The 21,864-nt window shown below is 43.5% G+C and overlaps 1 protein-coding gene across 2 annotated transcripts in view; it reads right to left on the reverse strand.

Moving 5' to 3' along the window:
• Positions 1 to 2,221: 2,221 nt before the first annotated feature.
• LOC133970208 (seizure protein 6 homolog) overlaps positions 2,222 to 21,864 on the reverse strand; it is an 83,819-nt gene continuing 64,176 nt past the window's right edge. Inside the window, exons 5-18 of one of the 2 annotated variants that reach the window (XM_062407088.1) lie at positions 19,036 to 19,221; positions 17,828 to 17,996; positions 17,068 to 17,234; positions 16,780 to 16,974; positions 15,591 to 15,729; positions 8,703 to 8,899; positions 7,250 to 7,444; positions 6,517 to 6,708; positions 5,651 to 5,845; positions 5,430 to 5,468; positions 5,235 to 5,343; positions 5,038 to 5,134; positions 4,248 to 4,312; positions 2,222 to 3,317 (exon numbers count right to left, since the gene is read on the reverse strand). In XM_062407088.1, coding sequence (XP_062263072.1) covers positions 4,289 to 4,312; positions 5,038 to 5,134; positions 5,235 to 5,343; positions 5,430 to 5,468; positions 5,651 to 5,845; positions 6,517 to 6,708; positions 7,250 to 7,444; positions 8,703 to 8,899; positions 15,591 to 15,729; positions 16,780 to 16,974; positions 17,068 to 17,234; positions 17,828 to 17,996; positions 19,036 to 19,221 — 1,904 coding nt within the window. In that variant the 3' untranslated portion in view covers positions 2,222 to 3,317; positions 4,248 to 4,288. The other variant, XM_062407087.1, reaches the window with a different exon arrangement.

The raw sequence follows: 21,864 nt of genomic DNA on the forward strand, positions 1-21,864 counted from the left end.
CGTACACTGCAGGTCTATGTGAACAAAGGTCAGGCTTGAGAGGGTCAGAGCCTCAATGGAGCAACCAACCCCTGGCGGCAACCTTCATTTCTCCAACACCTGGTGCTCCCTCAAAGGTGAGACAGCTTTAACCCGTCCGGCTTCCATTACTGAGTTGACATTTCTCCGGCTACACCCCCTTAATGGCATGTTAACCACACTAATGGAACCCCGCTGCAGGGAAAGAGAGGAAGAGCCTCAGAAATGTGAGCAAACTGGGGAATGTTTACATTTTTCTATCGGAAAGTGATAAAAGAAACTACCCTAATTAATTTGTTATCTTCCTAGACAAGTGGAAATGGTTGTGCATGTACTGCGTAGCATTCATCATCTTTAAAACTGTATTAATGTGATTGCAAATTGCAAACATCACATGGCAGGCTCCTGTATCACCTCTGTCTATGTTCCTCCACCTATTTTACTGAGCATTCAATGGGGCTGGATCCTCCTAAAACCACCACAGCTGAATGCGTATTCTACTCTAGACTCTATGAATGGGTCATTACATTAAACTATCCCTCGTAATTTGCATCCCCGTCTCCGTGGTGAGCGTCCTGTGCGCTGCGGGGCTGCCGCCACAGACAGGGAGCTCTAATGTGCCGCTGTATTAGTGGGTTAATTGCCATGTCCCGGTCTCCATTGGATTGTGAGTTGGGGCATTTTAGCTTAATTGCGAGCCATCCGCAGCCCACCACCAGTGCATTGTGGGAGAAGCCAGTGTGGGAGAGGGTCTTCATGATCCACTTGAGGGAAAGCTGACCTATCATAGATAACCTAGGAGTAGACCGCCACCTGCTGGCACAGTAATATAACACAGTTCTTGAATGAGACACAGAAGTTAAATTCATTTATACTGCAATACCTTATTTCCACAAAGTGTGTCACATTTCATTTATTTTATCATAAATGTGGATACATCTGTTGCTTCAAAGCTCAGTATCTGCATCTGCAATCGTCTAAACTAACAAGTGTGTACAATTTGAATTAAACCAAATATTATACGACAAATTAAAATGTACACATTTGCCAGTTCTTAATTTTTGCACACAGAAATGCAATGCTCCTGATAGTATACTATTCTCTCTGCCGTGGTTATTTTTTGGATTAGTCTTTATTGGAAGCTACTTTTTATCAGATGTTTATTAGAAACTTGGACTATGGGCAGAGAAGGTCTCTGGTTCGTCTCTGGTTCGACTCCACGGAGAGACAACAAAAGAAGAACCTGGATTGATCTGTCCAAAAATCCAAGAGTCTCCCTACCCTGTCTAGTGCCCCTGAGCAAGGCACCTTACCCCCCAACATCTGCTCCCCGAGCACCGTACATGGTCGCTCACTGCTCTGTGTGTCCTGCACACACATGGGTTAAATGCAGAGGTTGAATTTGCCTGCCATTGCATGGGTGTGTTGTGCATGTCTGTGCATGTGTTTGGTATGAATAAACATATTTTAAGATTAAGATTAAGATGCATTTATTAGTCCCAAACACATACATGCAAAGGCACACTCAAGCAGGTAGGAAAATTTAACTCAGGGGCACTAGACAGGGTAGGGAGACTCTTGGATTTTTTTTTGGACAGATCCTGTGCACTTTGGCACAGGTTCACTTTTCAACTGTGCAATATTAATCTTCTATCTGCGGAATTCAATGTCTAGCGTGCAATCAATTTCACTGTACAATCTGTTTACACTGTATATTAATTGTTTACATTATAAGTATTGCATGTTACTTATTATCTCTTGACAGATGTGTATTCCTGACTGCCTTCTTGCTTCTGTAATACTGCAAGTTTCACCACAGTGGGACTAATAAAGGATTATTTTATTGATCATATTTCTGTTCCTCCTGTTAATGTTATCACATTTATTGAAACGTTAAAGTGTTATTTTTATATGTTGCGTCGAAGTAAGAGCACTACCCTGTATGAATTAAGCCCGTGTGCATGCTGCCATCTAGTGGTAAGCTAGTGTACCACCAACTTTTATTTGGTGCTCAAATCATATATCACTGTTTGTTTTAAAGTAACAACTCTTCTTCTAATGATCGTAAAAAAGTGAACTCTAGAATAGTTTCAATGGTGTCTGATTATAAAAGATTTTTTTCCAATGACTCGATGGATGTCAAAATGTCCCATGTGAAAAAAGGGCCAATCATGCTGATCGACGAATCAAACACGACAACACGTTAAACCACAATTAATTTTATTAGTAATCAGAGGATTATAGATATGTGAAGGGGATTTTGGTTTCCTGGATGTGGCTGCATCAGCTGCGATGCTGAAAGAAATGTATTTGTTAGAGTGTAAAGGATGTGCCAAACTGATACAAGGTCTACCTACAAAATTGAACACAAACAGATGCACCACAACAATGTGAACCAAAATATAAATTCAAAAAAATCCATGCACACTGCAGGATTTTATTTGTTCAGTGGTCTGCATTGATAAATTGGCAAAACCATGTTGTTAATGGAATTTTTAGGTTGAGGTGCAACCACATTTTGGAACACACACAAATGTACTACTACTACTTTTTCTTTGAGGCAGACTTGACAGTGTGACGCTAAGCACAGCTGATGGGTCCCATGGGAATCCTCTGAGGCGATACGCAGTGGGAACCAGTCGTCAGCCATGGTGGGAAAATATCATGAATCTTTTGGTTTTGTGTGCTTCTGGGAAAAAAACGGAGCACACCTGCAGTGCTGAGAATGTTCGGCACGAAATAATAGTCGAGTGAAAGATTAACAAACATATTCACATGTGATTTCTCAGGTTATAGTTAGTCGTGAGGCACTCATATTGGACAGGCAGTTTATTTACAAATAGCAGACCCATACATACAAAAACAAAGTGATCATGGCCAAAATTCCAAAGAATGTTGGGTATATTTGGGAATTTGTATCCAACACACCTCAATAACGGATTATTGAGGTCGATCCCCCCTCGATCGCTGACTGCTACTGGCTCAGGTCGTCAAAAAGTACTCCAAAACATACAATCACCGACGGTCATCAGCAATTTACTTTATAAAAATATCACCATGGTGACCCACAGATTCACAGTTGACCGTGGAGACAGAGACGTATTTACAGTAATCCACACAAAGGGAAATATGGAAAGAATATCATCATTTGCGGAATAAAAAGAAAAAAGAGAAACGTTGGAGGGAAAGATGAGCAGTGCAGAGAGGGTCCCACAAGGCCACGCTTAAGCAACTCTTGCTTTAAGGTCTCTACATGGACACCTCTTTAATCGTTTTTTTTTTTTTTTTTTTCATTTGTCCTGTGAAGACCAGACAAAACAGATCAGTCAGAAACAGGATTCATAAACTTTTTGAGTGAAAAACTTACAAGATCCTCATGTATAATATGATACAAATAAACATGCAATATCACAACATATGTATTACACATTATACATTTTTTGATTCAAAATGATGGACGCTTTAGATGAAAGGAAAAGGTATTTGTAATAAAGATATATGTGTCTTCTGAGGTGACTATTCAACTTGATGATAAAATACCCACTGTGATGTCAACATTCAGTATGAATAGTCAAACACAGATACTATCATATCTCCAGAGGTGATGCTGTTGGATTTTATCTTAGTGGGGAAGTGCATCATCATAACAATCATCACACCAGTATCACTGGTTCCTTTTCTTAGGTACTTCATAAATAGCCTACATTATTTTTAGAACCACAATTCTTTATTTAATTTATTTCTTATCTTTTCGACGGTTTATTAGGTTTTCACTTATCTGTAAGCTGCTTCGGTTACTGGGTTCAAACACGATGTTAAAATTAATAACAATAATTTTAATGATACTAATAATCCTCCCCCCAAATCATTATCCCAAATGATATTGATTTGAGCTTTTCACAATAACATCCTCTACATGCACATATATAGAGTGACCTGCCCTAACTGATGTTGTCACCCATCTGTCACAATCACTTCTGGAGTCACACGTTTAATGTTTAAGTACGGCTTAAGTACGATTTTATGAATTGTTTGATTGAAATTTGATTTCTAGAAATCATCGACATAAGACTAGTGTGCAAGTGACATTCATGTTGCATACACATAACTGTTAACATAGGTAACTCTACCATGAGAGTGCTGTATGAGTGGTAGGGTGGTAGTCAAACGTGTGTGGCTGAAGGGTCGGGGGGGGGGGTTCTCTCAGCAGCAGAGTCAGGAGATCTCACCTCATAGCTGTTCTGCAGTTTACAGCCAAGGAGGACTGGGTTTAGTATCTATGATTCTGCCGATGCTGAAGGAGCAGGGGGGGAAAAAGATGAGGACATGCCAGCAACTGACCAACTGACCAAGCACATAGGACATATACAAAATCAATGAACCGTAAGTCTTCAGAACAAAAAGTCACTAGTCACACAGAAGCTTATGGCTGTGGCAGGGGTCTAATGTAATGACTCATCAGGAACATAAACACTGGATGGTAAAACATTAAATATATATATATTTGTTTATTAAAACAATACAGTCTATTGGCTCATCTATTCATTTTAAATACATACACATAATCTGTAAATGAATAATACTTATATACATAAACAGTTGTATAAGTGCAGAGCGGTTTAGACTAGAAAAGTGAATTTTGACCCATCTGGTGAATGAAGCATGAAAAGTGAAACATGCATATGACATGAGAGGACAAACCACCATGTTGATGACATGTGACACACGTCAGGTAACAGTTGGTCGTGGATGGAAGAGGTAAAAAACCTCTTGTGTCTGCGTGGGATGAGGAGAAAGAGTTCTTTTCTTTAATATGTGAGCCTCATCATCAGCTGGACCTCCAGGTCTCACTGATGATGGACTTGGTGGGGGGGGGGGGGTGAAGATGGTGGTGGATGCCCCCCTCTGCTGGTGAAACATGAGATGACGACAGGGGGACGGCCAGATGGGAGAGGATCAGGAGAGCACACTGGTGTTGTGTGAATCCACGTCCTGCATGCTCATGACGTCTGTACTTACTCCACTCTCGTATATCGGGTTGTCGAAAGCTGACTCCTCCGTCATGTTGTCGTACGGTGGAGAGGAGGATGGCATTCTGATCGACTTCCCCTGCAGTCTGAGAAAGAGAGAGAACAAACATCCTGTAAACATCCTGTAAAGGCTCATTTGATGGTTGCAAATGAAAACAAATTAGGGCATCACAAGTCAGTGCTTACTTTGCAAAGTAGACGTAAATCCCCAGGACAGCCACCAAGATGATGGCGGTTGGAATAAAAACTGCAAGGGCGATGTTGGTTCCCTCCATGGCATAATCCCTATTAACAACTGAAGGGAAGAAAAAACAACACAAACATTATTTATGTGAAATATGCCAAAAAAAGGAAAAGATACCACAACTGTACAAAACTCACCGTCCAGCCTGCGTTCGTTCTCATACTGGGTTGCAGATGCTACAAAGACACAGTTGCAGTTAAGTCTGAGCATGTTACACTTAGGGAGAAAACAAGGATTCAAAGTCTTTGCATTTACAAACAGCAGCAAAATCAAGAGCACATTGTATGTTCCAGGTTGCACTGTGTGTCCGTATGTGATGTTTCTGAAAGCTTCGGTACAGCGTGTTCCTGTGGTTTACCTCTGCAGGCCGGGGGGGTGCTGTTCCACTGTGACGGGTGTCCGGGGACGCAGTAGACGGCGGCCTCACCCTGCAGCTCGTAGCCGGAGTGGCAGGAGAAGGTCAACGTTTCTCCCGCCTGGTAGAAGGCCTTTTCAGAGCTCTGCACGCTGGTGGAGGCAGCGCCGGGGTTCCTGCACGGCTCGTACTTCTCGGCTGAGAGGAGGGACAATATCTTGCGTCACCGAAAATATTCGCATGCATCTTTTTCAACAGGTGAAATTAGAAATGCTGCACTTTTCTTGTATTTATAACAATTGCAGTTTCAGTGTACATGCATTTATTTGTCCGACTCATGAGGTCACCATGACCTCGACCTTTGACCACTGAAATCTAATCAAAATAATCTTGTCAAAGTGACAACTAGTCAAAATTTGAAAAAGATCCCAAAAGTCAAACTTGAGACAACATGTTGAACATATTTAGTTGAGGCCACAATGACTTTTGACCTATGACCCCCTTAATTCTAATAAGTTAACCCATATCAAAATGAATGTTTGTACCGGATGTAATGAACTAGAACCATGAGGCCACGTGACCTTGACTTTTGTTCTTTGACCACCAAAATGTGATCAGTTCATCTTTGAGTCCAAGTGAAAGTTTTTCTTCCAAAACTGAAGAAAGCAACTTTGACCTATAACGAACAAAATCGAATACGTTTATTTTTGAGTCCAACTTGTGTTTGTTGGTGATTTGAAAAAAATCCTTTCAAGACGTCCTCAGACATCATGTTCACAAGAATGGCACAGGTGGTCGGACGGACATGTATACAGCCCTTGCACAGTGTGTAAGAGTACGTGCACGTGAGTGTGACTTGTGTGACCTACGGACACACTTGGGCAGCCTCTCGCTCCACTTGGGCGCGGCTGAGTCCCGGTTGTAGCAGGTGAGGAGGCTGTTGCCGGACAGGACGTAGCCTTTGTTACAGATGAACTGCACCGTGGACCCGACGATCAAGCGACTGCCCGACACCACCCTGCGACTGTGCTCCACATTTCCAGGGTCCCGACACGTCATAACTGCAGCACAAAACCAAAATTAGGATAACCTTTCTGAGATAAATGACAAGCACGAGGGTGTATTCATAACAGACAGAAAAAAGTAGATGCTTCCAGCTGCCTTCCAATTGATATGCGGCCCGGCTTTGTGGCAGTGTTTCTCATTGTGAAACAGACACATTAAAAATTGAAATACAGTATATACCTGTGTCGTCAGTCTTTATCCAAAACCGAGTTACTTTGATATTTTTTTTATAGTGTGTATAAACACCAAATAATCTTTGTCTTCTATCCATGGAAGTGATTATGATTTTTTTTTTCTTCTTTCATTTCTGTAAATAAATACAAACCGTGGGAGGTTTTTCAAGAGCTTTCGAAAAAATCCAATAGACTCAAAATCAAGGTTTGCCCTCAGAGGATGAGATTTGCATGATGTGATCGAATCAAAAGAATGAATCCAATGTGCTCACGGCAATACTTTAACCGGATGAATCGGAGCACATGGAACCGGGACGTCGTCCTCTCATTCACACGCTCTTCGCTCCGTGTGCTCTCCCCTCACCTTCCTCACACCTTGGCACATCACCGCTCCAGGTGAGATCCCACTGGCACATGAGGATCTCCGAGCCGACCAGCTCAAAACCAGGATAGCACTGGTAGGTGATGACAGTGCCGTGGATCAGATCGGGGTGGGACGTGCTCTTCCAGCCGTTGGTGACCTCCGGCAGCTCCGAACACGTGTCGTTCCTCGCCACCTCTGAGGTGTTTGCGTTGATAGGATAGAGGAGACTTAGAATCAGGAACATTTTAAATGCCAACAATGGTGAGCACAATGAGAGAAGACACTGGTGCTGGGAGAAGGGGAATAATTCAACGTTGCACTTTCTGGCCTTGTAAATATTAGATTATCATTCTTTATAGGGGATCTAGATTTCAAAAGAGACAGATGAATTTGTTCCTTGTGGAAATCCCGACGCCTCAAAGCCACAGCTTCGTCCACAAGAGAATGAATTTGACTGCGACTCTGTCGGTTCGGCTCTGCGCCAAACAGCAGCCGCTTTCAGAGGAACAAGTAAATACGGGCTTGTGATGATTGCTGTGGAGGAACACAGCATGTGGTTCGGCACCAGTCAATCTGTGTCTCTCTTAAATGCATCATACAAGGCCAGAGACACAAAGCACTGGGCCAAACCAGCTGATGTTCAAGTGTAAGCTATTATTGTCTCCGTGTGTTTGGTGTTATCTAATCCTGTGCACCTGGGATAAGACAGGAAACCGACTGGCAGGGAGGCACGGCGAGAGAAGGAGGCAAAGGAAGGAACAAAGATGCTTTCTTTTCCTAATTGGTAACCTGCTGAGTTCGAGCTATGACTAACATCTTTTGTTCCATAGTCATTACCATTTTTTGGTGTTTCTTGTGTCTTGCGGAGGAATATTTATCTTTGAAATAAAAAAAAAAAAAAAAAAAGAGTATTTCACATAACTCTAACAAAAACTGAGAAGGAAATTACATTTAACAAAGAGAACGCCTCTTTATCACCCTATTGCATATTGAGATCAAGAAACATATATAAACAGAAATGTTCTGCAAACTGTTCACATGCAGAGGGGAACAGATCTCCGATACAGCGGAAAGGAATGTTTGAAACAATTACTATGAGATTCCGCCTCTACAAATAATTATTTAGAATCACGAAATCTGAATAACTTTAAAGATTCACACCGAACTTCACCAGTACAGAATATATATCTTACGCAAGATCTCTACTTTATTTGTTTACAATAATAAATATAACTCACAATGTTAAAGGCAGTAGAATTAATTTTGCGGTCCACACACCAAAATAAAATCGGTTCTGTCCTGACCCACGCCGCATCTATCCACCAAGTTTCGTTGAAATCAGTTCAGCAGTTTTTTCGTAATCTTGGTCACAAACAAACAAACCAACCAACAAACACATGCAGCGGTGACAACCTAGCCTCCATTAGCTGGGTAACAAGGTGCCAGGTCTTACCGAAGAAGTGGACCACGAAGCCATTGTTGTAGCCGTATATGTTGGTGGCGGGATCTGACTGAAACTGGATGGTGACGTCGGCCATCGACGTGTAGAGCTTGAAGTGCGTGCGCGTGCCGCTGTATTGACCGAGGATGTTGGCTGTGAGGTCATCGCCGTCGTAGAAGGTCAGCAGGTCGTTCTTACCCAAGTGGAGGCTGGGGTGAACAACAAGACAAAAGAGGTCACGTGTCGCCCTCATGATTAGAAAGGAAAGTGTTTCATATACAGAGTGCAGCTCCACAGGACGTCCCGTGTCTGCGGCTGTGTGATGTGTCCGCTGTGTGTTTCTAACAGTTAAGTGACCGCGACACACTCTGGCAGATGAAAAGCAGGAGCCGAAGACAGAAAGCGATGTCAGCAGTACTCTGGAAAAAGATTTCAATCTGTTTATATTGGATGGAATCTGATGTGAAGTAAACACTAAATAATGCATGATGTATGATTCCGGCCCCCGAGTGTGGTTCTCATGAATATGTACAGAAGTGTATACGTGCAAATATATGAGCATAATTTCCTTTAGGTCACTAGACATGTACAAAGAAGTGTACTGTACAGCGCTGTGTAATGTTTGCATACAATTTAACGTAAGGCAGCCATGACGGTCTGACAGGATGTCTGCAGAAAAATGATTAATTTAAGAATGCATTAACCTTTTCCATCTGGTGATTCATATGTCCTTGCCCTCTTTATATAGCATCAGTAAAGCTTGACATTTATTCGCACACAGGGGATGATGAAAAAAAGTAATAAGCAGCAGAAGTTGTATTTCCCTGCTGACATAATAAGCGGGGGAAACTAGTTGCTCCTCACGTGCCTTGAGGCTGGTGTTGAAATAGCTCCGCAGATTGGCTGGATGATGGTTAATATTCACAAGCTGTGCCGCCGAGGACTTAATGGTAATAATTTGCACTGTGCCATTCTTCAAAACACGCGGAGGGGTAATTCTTTGAATCAAATGCCCCCTGCAGAAGCTCTTTTCTCAGATCGGCAGAAACACTCTCCTGCCTTTCTCTCAACTGCTAGTTGCAATATCTGGAAAAAACAAAACTGACTCAGCCTCTCACTGTGATCACACCTTCTTGTCAAATCCTCTGTTATTGTCTTTTCCCCTGCATTTTGCAAAAAAAAAAAAAAACACTTTGTTTGCTGTTGACCTTTTTTTGAAGACAAAAGGCTGCAGAACTGCGTTTTTAGGTCGAGCTCAGGGAGTCAAAATATGAACTATAAGTAAATGTGGCATCAGAGGCTTGTTTCTCTTTTCAGATTAAATAACAGAATAGAAATGCCGGGTCACACGTTGACGTCAGAATGAAGGGAGACAGATGTGCACAATTATAATGCTGACGCAGCGTTTGTGCTGTTGTTTGTAGTTCTTAGTAAAGAAAGAAAGAAAGTCACCGAACACCTGATTGGCAGACAGGGGATTCAAATCAATGGGCTCCCGGGGCGATCGGCACACACATGGAAATAGACTTCACAGAGACGTCAGACTTTGTTGCAGAAATGATCATTCTAAGGAACCGACAACCTGAAAATAGGAAAGTATGGCTTAAAAACCACTGATTCCAAATATCCTTGCAAAGCAGTAAATTCAAATTCAGCCATACGTCTGTAGAAGAATAGAAAAATATCTGTAATGTGTAAAATTTTGAGTGAAATACACAAAGACAAAAGATATGTTATAAATATCCTTAATCCCGGTGTGAAAAGTATGGGCGTGAATAAAGATGCACACTTCACACCACCACAACAATTACCAAGCAACAACATTTAGGAGCATACGAAAGTATATAAATAATAAAAATGCTAATTCTCCAACACAGTGCAATGACGCATCCCCATTAAAGTAGCTGCAAGCAGCAAAAATACATCTCGTTTGCATAATGTTTTAAAGATGAGCGAGGGAAATAAAAGTAAAGAATCCTTTTTTTTGTTACTGTGGTCATCTGATTAAAAGAAGATCGTGATCTCGCTGAAAAACAAGAATATTAACCTCTCATGTCAAATTCAACTCTGTAGACATTTTACTCTCTGATTATTCAGTTTCGTGGGTTTGTCAATTCTTAAAGTTTGAGAATATGGATGTTGGAAGGCTGACGGATCCCTCTAACAGATCTATTTCTACGTTCACGCTGATGAGCTGGCTGGTTCCACTCACCTGTCCACTCACTGTGTAAGTCACTTTCAAATGTGGGCCGAGTTTTCTTTCCTTTAAACTTCAAGAGAGAGCAAGACGTACTGAAACATAGATGGTGCTTCAACATGAAGAGCTCCCGGTCTGCTCCCGTGCTCCCTTTGCTGGCAGCCTCCGATTGACCGGAGCTGGATATTCACAGAGTGCTGCTGCTACACCCTCTCTGCGGCTTCTGTTGAAACAAACACAGCCACCGTGGGTCGGCTCTGTCTGTGATTGACGGTGTTTCACGGCGATGAAAGGGAACAAATGACCCGAGTCTGTTTACCTCGCCTCAATCTCTTATTCGCCACCTCCCCCACAGAGTCTCCATAGAACTTGTGAGCAGAAACAAGCTGCAGTGGAAAATCAAAAGAAACTCACCCGCTGCAGCTCTAATTACCCAGACTACAGGAACAGATCGTGCGTATTTATGTTGACTATATCTGACTATGCAAGAATCAGATATAAATCTCTGCGTCTATTCCGATGAGACGTATTCAAGCTGAGACTTGAATACCTCAGGGTGACATTTTCTTTTTTTTTGGGGGGGGGGGTGGGGGGGGGGTGGACATTTCAATGCCACAAATTCTGTGAAATGTGCTGCTGGTAAAACTTTAGCCGATAAATTTGGTTTCACCTGACAAAATGAAAGATCGGTTTTCCATTTCCTCCCTGCCACAAGAGAATTATGGGCCGAGTGCCTGTCGTGGGTGAAAAAAAGAGTTGAATAATTTACCTGCTGATATTAGATAGATAATTATCTTTTTATTTATAGATTTCCCTCGTTATTTATGAAGCTTTCACTGTACACACACACAGTACATCTTATCATATTTGTGCCTAACACATATATCTGGTTGGATCTGGAGATTCACTCTCACTCTTTATATGCGAGTTGCCGCTTTGACCACCTTGTGGCTGTAATGATTTATTAATGAATGTGATCTGATATTTTTTTAGTTTGTGTCGGTTACTGTTTCTTTTGTGTTATGTGTTCTGTCTCTCAAACTTCTGCAACCTCATCACCAAACTCTACTTTTTCCATCCGCCCCGTGCACTTCTTTCATTTCACTCCCGATCAAGAATTCTGGTCAGATTTCTAGACAAGATGCAAGGTCAAGAGAGTAGCCATATTGTACCTGCCGGGAAAAATACCCAGATTTATAGTCAACAGCAATAACAAATCCCGTGTTTCCCACTTGACACATCGCAACCTCTCCTCTCGGCCCTGGGATCCTAAATAGCCTCTCCAGTCGCACTAACTCATCACGAATGCTGCAGTCGACCTCGGGTTTTCAAATTCTCCAACTGACCCCGACCGCTTTTTTGCTCCAGCGTCTGAAGTGTATTTAAAACCCCCGGTGACGACAAGGTGAAGGATGCCAAGTGAAGCGAGCCCGTCGGTCCGGACTCGCCCAGCGGTGAGTCACCACAGGCCGCTCGGCTCCTTCTACGTGGCAACCTGGCAATCACTTCGGCCAAATGTCAGCCCCACCCCGGCTTCCTTTTTTAAACGGTTTCCCCTGCGGGTGGAGAAGGCAATCACTCCCCGTCCCGCGCTCCGCACTGATGACTAACGACGGCGAGGGGGAAATTCAAACCCCGTCTCCTCATATTCATCGTTCTTTTCTTCTCTATAAAGCCATGCTAAATTCCACAGTCCGTAGGTCAGCGAAAGGCAAAGTTCCAGAGAGAAAAAAAATCCCTTTTTCTAAACTTCCCTGCGAACCAAGGGCAGCGGCTCACACCTGAGGGGATGACAGCTGTGTTTTGTTGGAGCCTCGGGGCGTTTTGTCACCAATCGCTGACCTGTCAAGTCCAGTCGGAGAGAGGAGACAACAAATCTCCCGCAACTCAGGCAGAATGGAAATTGCTTTTTCGTGTCGAGACTTCCAACGCCTGTATCTTCCCGTACATATATTAAGCATTTGAATTTAAGGGGCAAAAATGACCTTTAATTTCATATACATTCCACATGGGCGGATTTGCTGCTGTAATGGTCCCAGTCTCCACTAGAGGACTCTGTGAACCCAACATGTCCAATCTGAGACGTTCCTGATCGAGCTCAGATGAGTGACACACACCACTGGAAAACAAGACTTTCCTCACCGTCTTGACTTGTGGAACACTTCTGGATCTTCCCTGAATGCTAAAGTCCACATGGTTACCTGTTTTACTATTTCATTTTTTTTTTGTACCTTGCTGCGTTCCACAGGTGGGGATATCAGCCGTAGCTCTCGTCTCCGGCTCTCGCTCGGGCCACGCTCCATGCTAATTAGCAAAGAGCCAGCCCTCCTGTTTGGCCTAAATTAATTAATCAGACTTCATTATGCGCAGCGCTCCTCTGTAATTGCCAGCAAAGACACAGCGATGAATGATAATATAGAAAAGGTTCTCATTAATGTGGGAAAGTGTGTGCCCGCCCTTATAATGAGGCAGCTCTCATCCACGAGAGCCTTTTTTTTGCCACTTAAACATGCATAGCACACGCGCGCAAATAAACACCCGTCCGCCCCAAGTTACATGTTGACCGAGCGCTATTCTGCAACCTGAGCGGAACAGACATTAGGGGGTGGGGGGGAGGGGGGGGGGGGGGTCCGCGGGGATCACACAGGCTGTGGGTTTTTCTGCTGCCACGCATGACCACCCTTGAGATGGATCACAGCGCCATTCATTTACCGCGAGTGGCCTCATGTGGCTCAGATTAAAAACAAACTTAAGGCCGTGTGCAATTTAAAAAGACATCTCTGAATGAAAATCAAGTTTACGTCAAATCAAACTTGTTTTTTTCGGCTGCATGGAAAAATTCCCCCCTTGATCCTTTTTTCCGTCTTCCTTACCCTAGATGCACCGGTTGACTTCCGGTTGAACATCAGTCACTAATCACTAAGTCTTAAGCTTCGGCGAAATAACCGAGAGAAAAGCGGGGCCCGCACAAACTCCTGTGTGGCATTCAGACATTGTGTATTATTGATATCTTCCGTTTGATCTGTGGATCATATTTCAGTGATGGCTCATATCTCAGCGCCTGAAAGCCGAGGAGATAAACAGTTGGGGGGGGGTATTATGTGCATTGTGGTCATGCGGCGGCATACAGAGCTGGGCCCGTGAGGAAACATCCCCTCTCCCTCAAATCTCTCTGCCTATACGCCACAGATATGAGGGAATCCCTTGAATCATTTGTTATCGAGCAGGATGTGACACAGCCAAGTTAAGTCAACCACACAAACGTCGGTGTTATCGGTTGATGCTGTGACATGGTCGGTCAAAGCTCACCAAAGTTGAACTCCTCTCTGCGGATTTGCTTTTGCCACAGGAGGCGGATGTTTTATTCGCCCCCTTACTCGCACCGATCGGAAAAGAACGTGAATCAGGTGTTTTCCCCACTGTGGCCGTGACTTTAGTCAATGTGGTTTGAATTTAATTCAAGAACATTTCTAAAAGGATTTCTACTTATATAAATGTAATGCAATGAAGTTGTTCAAATAATCTTTATGAGTTCAGTGATAATACAGTCATTATCATCACTTACGGAGAAAACATTGTTTTGATTCATTTTACTCTAAATTTCTCAAATACAAAAGATTCGTCAGCTTTTAACTTAAATAAATGTAATAAAAGAGCAGTTCAAACAAGTGTGAGTGGCTCGGAAAAAAAAAACATATTGTTGTTGTCTTCTGGAACTCTTCTGTGTGGACTCCAGCAACCTCATTAAATTAAAACCAACATCACACTTTCTTCTTCACATTCTTACAGCAAGAATGAGTGACTTCTGAATATTGGAAATCCAACCTTGAGAAAAAGTGTTTGTGTGCATTGATGACACACAAACATCAATGCACACAAACATTGATGACCGGCGGCTTAGAATAGCCTCAGTTTGAGATTTCGGTGACTCTGTTTTTCTTGAGACCTCGGGCAGTATTCCTGCTGGTTTAATTGTAACCTCTCTCTGCCCTCTTGTGTGCAAGCGCTTCGGGCGATAACACGAATCACTTATGCTGGATGCTCTCTGTGCTCCGTAGGATGCATGTTCGCTGAAATATTGTGTGAATCACTCACACAAGGCGAACGGATGAATCCGTAGAAGGGGGAGCAAACGGAGATGGAGATTGTTTGATGAAAGCAAGCAAGTGTTTTTGTTTGCACTCCAGAGCAATAAGTTGGGTGAGAAGGCAGGGACGTGATGTGTGTGTGGTTCAGGGGGACACTCTGGCGTGCATTAAGAGAGATGGGTGAAATGGAGTGTGTGTGTGTGTGTGTGTGTGTGTACATGTGTTTCTTTTTGAGTGTGTGTTGAATTACAGTTGGGGGAAGGCCGGATAAGTGGCTCAGAGAAGTTCACTGCCAGAGCATATTCATTTCAAAGCCAACTCTGAGACACACACCAGGGAAGAGGGAGCAGGGAGGCTTACTGGCTAATCTGGTCAGAGAGTGAGCTAGAAGGTACACAGAATTCTTAATGTAGCAAGTGGTGGGAAGAAAAAAAAACACTAATTAGCGACTGCAAACGCTTCCCCAATGTGTGTGTAACATGTGACCGAGAGAAGAAGGGGGAGAGTGTGCGTTTGTGTCAGGAGATGAAGTGTTTAGAAATCACTTGGCGAAATCAGACAGGAGGTCAGATTGACCTCCAGATGCTAGTCTCACACATGAGCACAGTCTCTTACACTTGGATGTCAAGCATGATCCTCTTGTCCTCTTCCACGTGGATGCCCCAGATGCAGTCCTGCCCCTTGTCGTAGGCCTCGGGCCAATTGGGAGACAAAACCACGCCGGCGGAGTCGGTGATCTCGCCGCTGCACACAGCTGCAAAGCACACACACACAAGGTTGAAGCTGAGAGATGCATTAACGCTGAGAATCACTAAGAAGACAACATGTTAGAGCACAATATATAAAATATAAGCAATCTTGGGCCAATATTTTTTGGGGTTTCTGTAGAGATCCAGGCCAGGATTTCATCTTCCATTCCCAATACACTGTTTACAGACCAATATTTCTCCACATAAAACCCAATACAATGGCCATTATTAAGGTCCAGATAACATTTTGGCTACTCTATTAGAATCTGCATATGAATAAAGATTGTTCACATGCATTATGTATAATCTATGTGATTTGTAATATAACTGGATGAAAGATACTACAAATATCTACAGCTCTGATAAGTGAACTACGACATGACTTCATATTACCACAACCTTGATGCTTAAAGAAAAAGCCCAGCTGGAAAGCAGCGTGCAAGCTCTTTGACAGGAAAACTGCATGCTACCACAGAACTGCTTGGTGACCATGACCAAAAGGAACAGAAATTTAATTTCCCCTTATCTGGCTTTACTAGAGAGCTTTTCAATTTCACTGTGTGTGGCAAAATGACTATGCTGGCAACAAAGACAGGGACGAAGGTCATTTCGTGTGTGTGTGTGTGGGAGTGTGTGTGCGTGTGTGTGTGGGCGTGTGTGTCAAAGGGCTCAGGGCTCGACCAACGTTTAGTATGATGCTCAGTCTTTTACGTGGTGGCAGTTTCCCTCTCAGGCTGTATGCCTTTTTAATCTTAAGCTCTTCTAATATCTGCCCTGCTTATACATATATCAAAGTAAATCATTGTAACAGTTTTAAGAGGAAATGTATCATGGATCAGAGGAAAGGGCTTAAGACGATACAGTTAGCTGCCACTGGTATTTAATATTTGAATAGAGACTTAACTAACCCCTGCACTGATCAAACAGACAATGACAACCTCAGGTCCTCAGGCCAGCCATATCTGGCTCGGAGTTCTTTTCCGGAGGAGGCACATTTTTTGAAGAAAGATTTAATATTGCCTTATTACTCAGGCAGATGCAATCTGTGGACTCACCCCTGCAGGCTGGCTCCGTTTCATTCCACTGAGGGTTTTGTGCGTCCACACACTCGATCACGACGGAGCCTTGCTCCAGCGTGTAGCCGGGGTCACACGAGAATTCCACCACTGCAGCCACGGCGTAAGTGGAGTCGCTGCTGCTGAAGTTGCCGTATTTCACAAAGGGCTCGTAGCACATGCCTATGGCAAAAGCTGTGGAGGACAGAAATGTGTCAATGCATTGCAGGGAGAAAAAAACAATTGACAAGTTGTGCACAGTATTGTATGTTTGCATGATTAGCTTGCCTTCATATCTGATGGCTGCACCAGTGGAGGTTACTGTCCCGTCTGTGGTGAACTCTATGAACAGGTAGCGTCCAGTGCTGAGCACACCCTCGTTGGGCAAATACTCCACCTCGTAGGAGTCGTACACAGGGGGGGAGTCGATGTTGTTGCCATTCTTAATCAGCAGCCTACACACACACACACACACACACACACGCACAGGAGCACACACACACACAGGAGCACACACACACACAGGGACACACAGACGGAAGACAGATGTAAAGAGACGTTAAGTGAGGCTTGAAAGGTAAAAGAAACGTAAAAGTTCCAAGCTATCTCGGAGCTGCTCACTCTTCCAGTGGTGCCTGTAATAACTTTGCGATAACATTCTTCCCCCACTTGGTAATGAGGTGAATGGCCATGTGTGAAGATAGCCATGTGGATCAGTGGAGAAAAAAAAAAAGAGAATCTAATGCAATTGCAGTTTCCTACCTCTCACTACCTTCTGTAGTCCCTTCACTTCACTCGCTTGATGGGACACTGTTCAAGGATTAGAATGATAAAGGGTCCTTTCAAATCCATCTGTCACTCCCTAAAGATTTAGGTTATTTAAAGCCTCTGAGGGTTTTAATGTTCCATCCCGAGGAGCTGTTATTCAGAAAATGAGTTTAAAGCCACGGTGCCATCTATTAGCCAAAAAAAGCCCACATTCTCCCTCCCTGCGACCTCTTACTCTGTGATATATATATTTTTTTTAGCTTTATGCATATACACTCACCTGTCATCATCCTCTGCCAGAGCCACCTTCTCAAAGTGAATGTGCAGCCGGTGGCCCTCGGGGACCTCCAGGACCCAGTGGCACGTCAGGTTGTTGCTGTAGTTGCTAGGGAAACCAGGGCTGACGATACGGCCGTAGGTAGCGTTTTTTATCATCCCCCCACAGGATGCTGTACGGGAAGAAAGAGGGAGGGGGGGGGGGGGACAAAGAGTTGGAGGGTAGGGGACTAGGTGAGAAAAAAGTAATGACACCAGCCATGGTTGAGGTTTTGGAGAGAGAGAAAAAAAATCCCTGTCTGAGCATAGATATCATCAATGTCCAGTGGACTGTGGCCGGGCTGTACTGTTGGCGGGCTCACCTGGGCCTAAGAGCGTGTGACTGTGGTGTGATGGACTTGTAAAGAGAAAAACAGCAGCAGCACCCACTATCAGTTCAGAGCAGCTGCAGGCCGCCACAGAGAAACGCTGGGAAACTGGCAGATGAGCCTCCACCAGCAGGAGAAGGATAGTCATGCGGCCCAGTTCTAATTAAGGCAGCGGCTCCAGTGGCCCTTGTTTTGCCCCGGCTCCAAATAATAGCTCAACGTGCTGCTAATCACATGCAAACACACTCATTTGGCCTCGAACTGTAAGTAATCAACTCAATAGGAGACGACTTGGTGAGAGCCGCCGTAAATCATCATCACCTGCATTGTTGGGGAGAGCCGAAGAGGAAAGGGCTACATCCATTTGTTAACATGCTTCTGTTTTGCACATCTATCCACTAGTCAGTGGAATGTCTGTTCCTCTTGCCGTGTGTATTGTTAAGGACCCGAGGAAGTGCAGTGTCAAATTTGGTTCAGTATTCAGAAAGTATGAATAAAAATCATTTTCGAAGTCTGCGCCGCACTCAGTGATAATTACTGTAAGGTAAATAAAGAAAAGAAAAAAAAGACAATGTCAAACTGAGTTTAAAAGTTTTCTAACATTGCATTTTGAACATTTATGATGTTGCTGTTCAGTAAAGAAAAAAAGGTGCTGCCCCCTAGATGCCCTGTATGAATATGTGTGTGTGAAAAGGTGAAAGGCAATTAACTGCTCTGCTAAGTGCTTAGAGTGGTTGTCAAGACTAGAAAAGTACTAAATAAATACAGACCATTTACCATTTTAAAGACAGGAACAACATTGTGCTGAGGTCCTTCTGGCAAACATGAATCCAGCTGCTCTTACCTACACACTGCGGCTCCTTCCCACTCCAGTAAGGCGTGGTTGCGTTGCGGCAGGTCAGCATTTTGGGGCCTTGCAGCTTGTAGCCGGTGAAGCAGCTGAAGTAGGCCTCTCCTCCGGCGTGGAGGTGTGTCACGGACACTTCCCCGCCAGCTGGCTCTTTGGGAAATGCACAGCTCAGCACAAAAGCTACGGAGAGAGAAGGGAGGACAGAGAATGCAACGGTGATCGTATCTTGTATCTATCGTAGAATTAATCTCGACTGTGTGAATATTAGTTTGGGGTATTGAACAGGATGCTTGTTGCAGTCTTCTGTCCAGTGTGTATTAGTGATGCCCAACAGTGATTAGACGGAGTTTTAAAACTGAAAGCATGATCATCCTCCAATGCAATTAGTTCTCTACATCCAATCTCAGTTAATTATCCTGATGATCCTCATGGTGAAACACTGAGAGCCGCTTTGTCTAACTCTAATATTATTTAATATTTTTTTATTATATCACAATCTAAATATTCCTTCAGCGTTGCGAAGCCCTCGGGAAATTTTCATTTCAAAAACAACAAACTCAGTTTTCAGATATGTAATTTCCCAAGACTCAGAGTTTCATTCAAAAAAAAAGTCCAATTATGGCCAAAATATACAGGGAGCAATGGTAACTGGCTCCAAAACATAATCCTCCTTGTCCTACATTGTGTGGAACTCTTGTTGTTTTTTGATGCATTGTTGACCATGTTGTCTGTCCAAACCACTGCTGAGCACCCAATACACATTTGGATGTTTGAGTGCACACACACACACACACACACACACACACACACACACAGACACACGCATTCTCATACGCTTTATAACCACCCCTCAACTTTGTTTTTAAACACTCGCGCTCCTAATGGATTGCAGTTTGTATTATGCAAATGTGCGGAGACATGTTTGCAGCACAACAGTAATTAACGTCGCCGCGTGGTCCGCTGCAAAACACTCTGACAAATAGAAATCGTTGCAGATCAGCCTAACATCATAGTGGGTCGGTAATGTGATAGCTGGAAGAGGAATGGCCTCGGTGGCAGTTGTCAAAAGAGTCGTGATTACAGCCGGGTAAGATCAATGTTCCCGGACTCGCTCTGCATTGTTGTCCTGTCCCTGCTTTAAATCAATGGGCTATGATGGGACGGAGTTTACGTGGATAATGGAGTGAGCTAACCAAGTCTGTAATGGAAGCTATTAAACAAGCTTCTCCTCCTGTCTAATACCCACACTGTTCTACCTCATTAGTGTGGTCGCTTTAATGACCAGTATAAAAGCTTAAAACTTCGGGAGATGTGCGAACAACATAACAAGCAGCGTAATTGGGCCCACTATCCAACCAGTGTGATTGTCCTCCAGCGAAAAAAAAGTACACAGACTTTACTCCAACTCTTGCAAAGTTGCATTTCATGTTTCGCGTTAATGGAGCGCACGTATAACACCTAAATAAGAGTTAATAGTAGAAGTAAACAACAAGGAAAAGGGCAGCTGGAGGACCCGTCTGCATTGAAATCACATTTGCAGCCTTAAAAGCAATTATGATTGTAATCTGGCATGGGCCATGTAGGGTAAACACCTTTAATCTACTTATGTAAATATGATTGAGGTTATTTGGTGTTAACTGAATTAAGATGTGGACGACTTCCAGCTGCATGTATTTAAAGGTGTGTTTGAGCCTGCAGAGAAAATTGGTTTCTTCCATTCAGCTCGTCATTGATTGATTCTTGTCCTACTCAACTGCATGATGAATCCCTGATAGATGCTCTGTGTGTATGAATCAACGAGGAAGCAACGGCAAAATCTTATCGGGAATTTAAAGGTCATATTTGCTACGACTATTAAAGTCGCAGCTTAAAAAACGGTTTATTCTTGGGTAGTTGGGGGCATAGCTGACCCAAACACAACACTAGTGAATAGCTAACACATTTCCTTTAACAAAAGGCGTTGTCGGAAATGCGGAAAGCAAATCTGACACCTGACAGACGAGGCAGCACGTGTGAATACTTGAAAATGCCTGAGGTCTATGTGTGCACAGATGCTGGGAAAGTGGAGGTTAAGCTCTTCAAAAGAAGATGAGGACACTCTGCAGCAGGTTGGATTTGAAGTGCTTTCATTCCAGTCCGCTATTTGGAGATGAAAAACAACACTTCACCGAGGTTTCTCATATTACCTTGAAGCCACATTGGATATTCAAAAATTGCCTCTTCTATTAAAAAAAAGAACTCGAACTCGAGGGAAAACGAGCCCCAAATGCAAAATGGCCATAAAAGCTTGCAGAACTGGCCCCATCTACTATGTTTTAATCTGCCGACTTGGGTTTTTCTTTTACACAAGCCACTGGTTTCCACCATAACGAAACGGGCCTTTTCCGCCGCAGTGAATCAGTGAGCCACGGGGACGAGGCACGCTGCCCCTGGGTCATCCATTCAATTTATAGTTTATCACTATCTCCAATGAACCTAGTTATTGCCATTATCATAGCAGCATTTACATCCCCATTGAGCATGCACTGGGAGCCGGAGGCAAAAAAATTGAGGGCGCCAATTCCTGCAGTATTAAATTACGCACTCCCTCCATTCCAGGAGGTGCCGGGCCGGGCCATAAAGACTGATTGTTTTGCCATTACAAATAATAGATCCACAGCGCAGGCAGGCGGGAAGATTAGCTGCTGCTACAGCGGAGCCACAGGAAGCAGATGTGGAGCTTATGTCTTTAGTTATTGTTTCCTTTTCAGAAGAGGGGGAAAGGCAATACTCTTCCACAAGGACACTGGTATGGAGCAGCATTTCAATTCAAACTGAGACAAA

This window comes from Platichthys flesus, chromosome 15 (assembly GCF_949316205.1).
Source record: "Platichthys flesus chromosome 15, fPlaFle2.1, whole genome shotgun sequence".
Lineage (NCBI taxonomy): Eukaryota > Metazoa > Chordata > Actinopteri > Pleuronectiformes > Pleuronectidae > Platichthys > Platichthys flesus.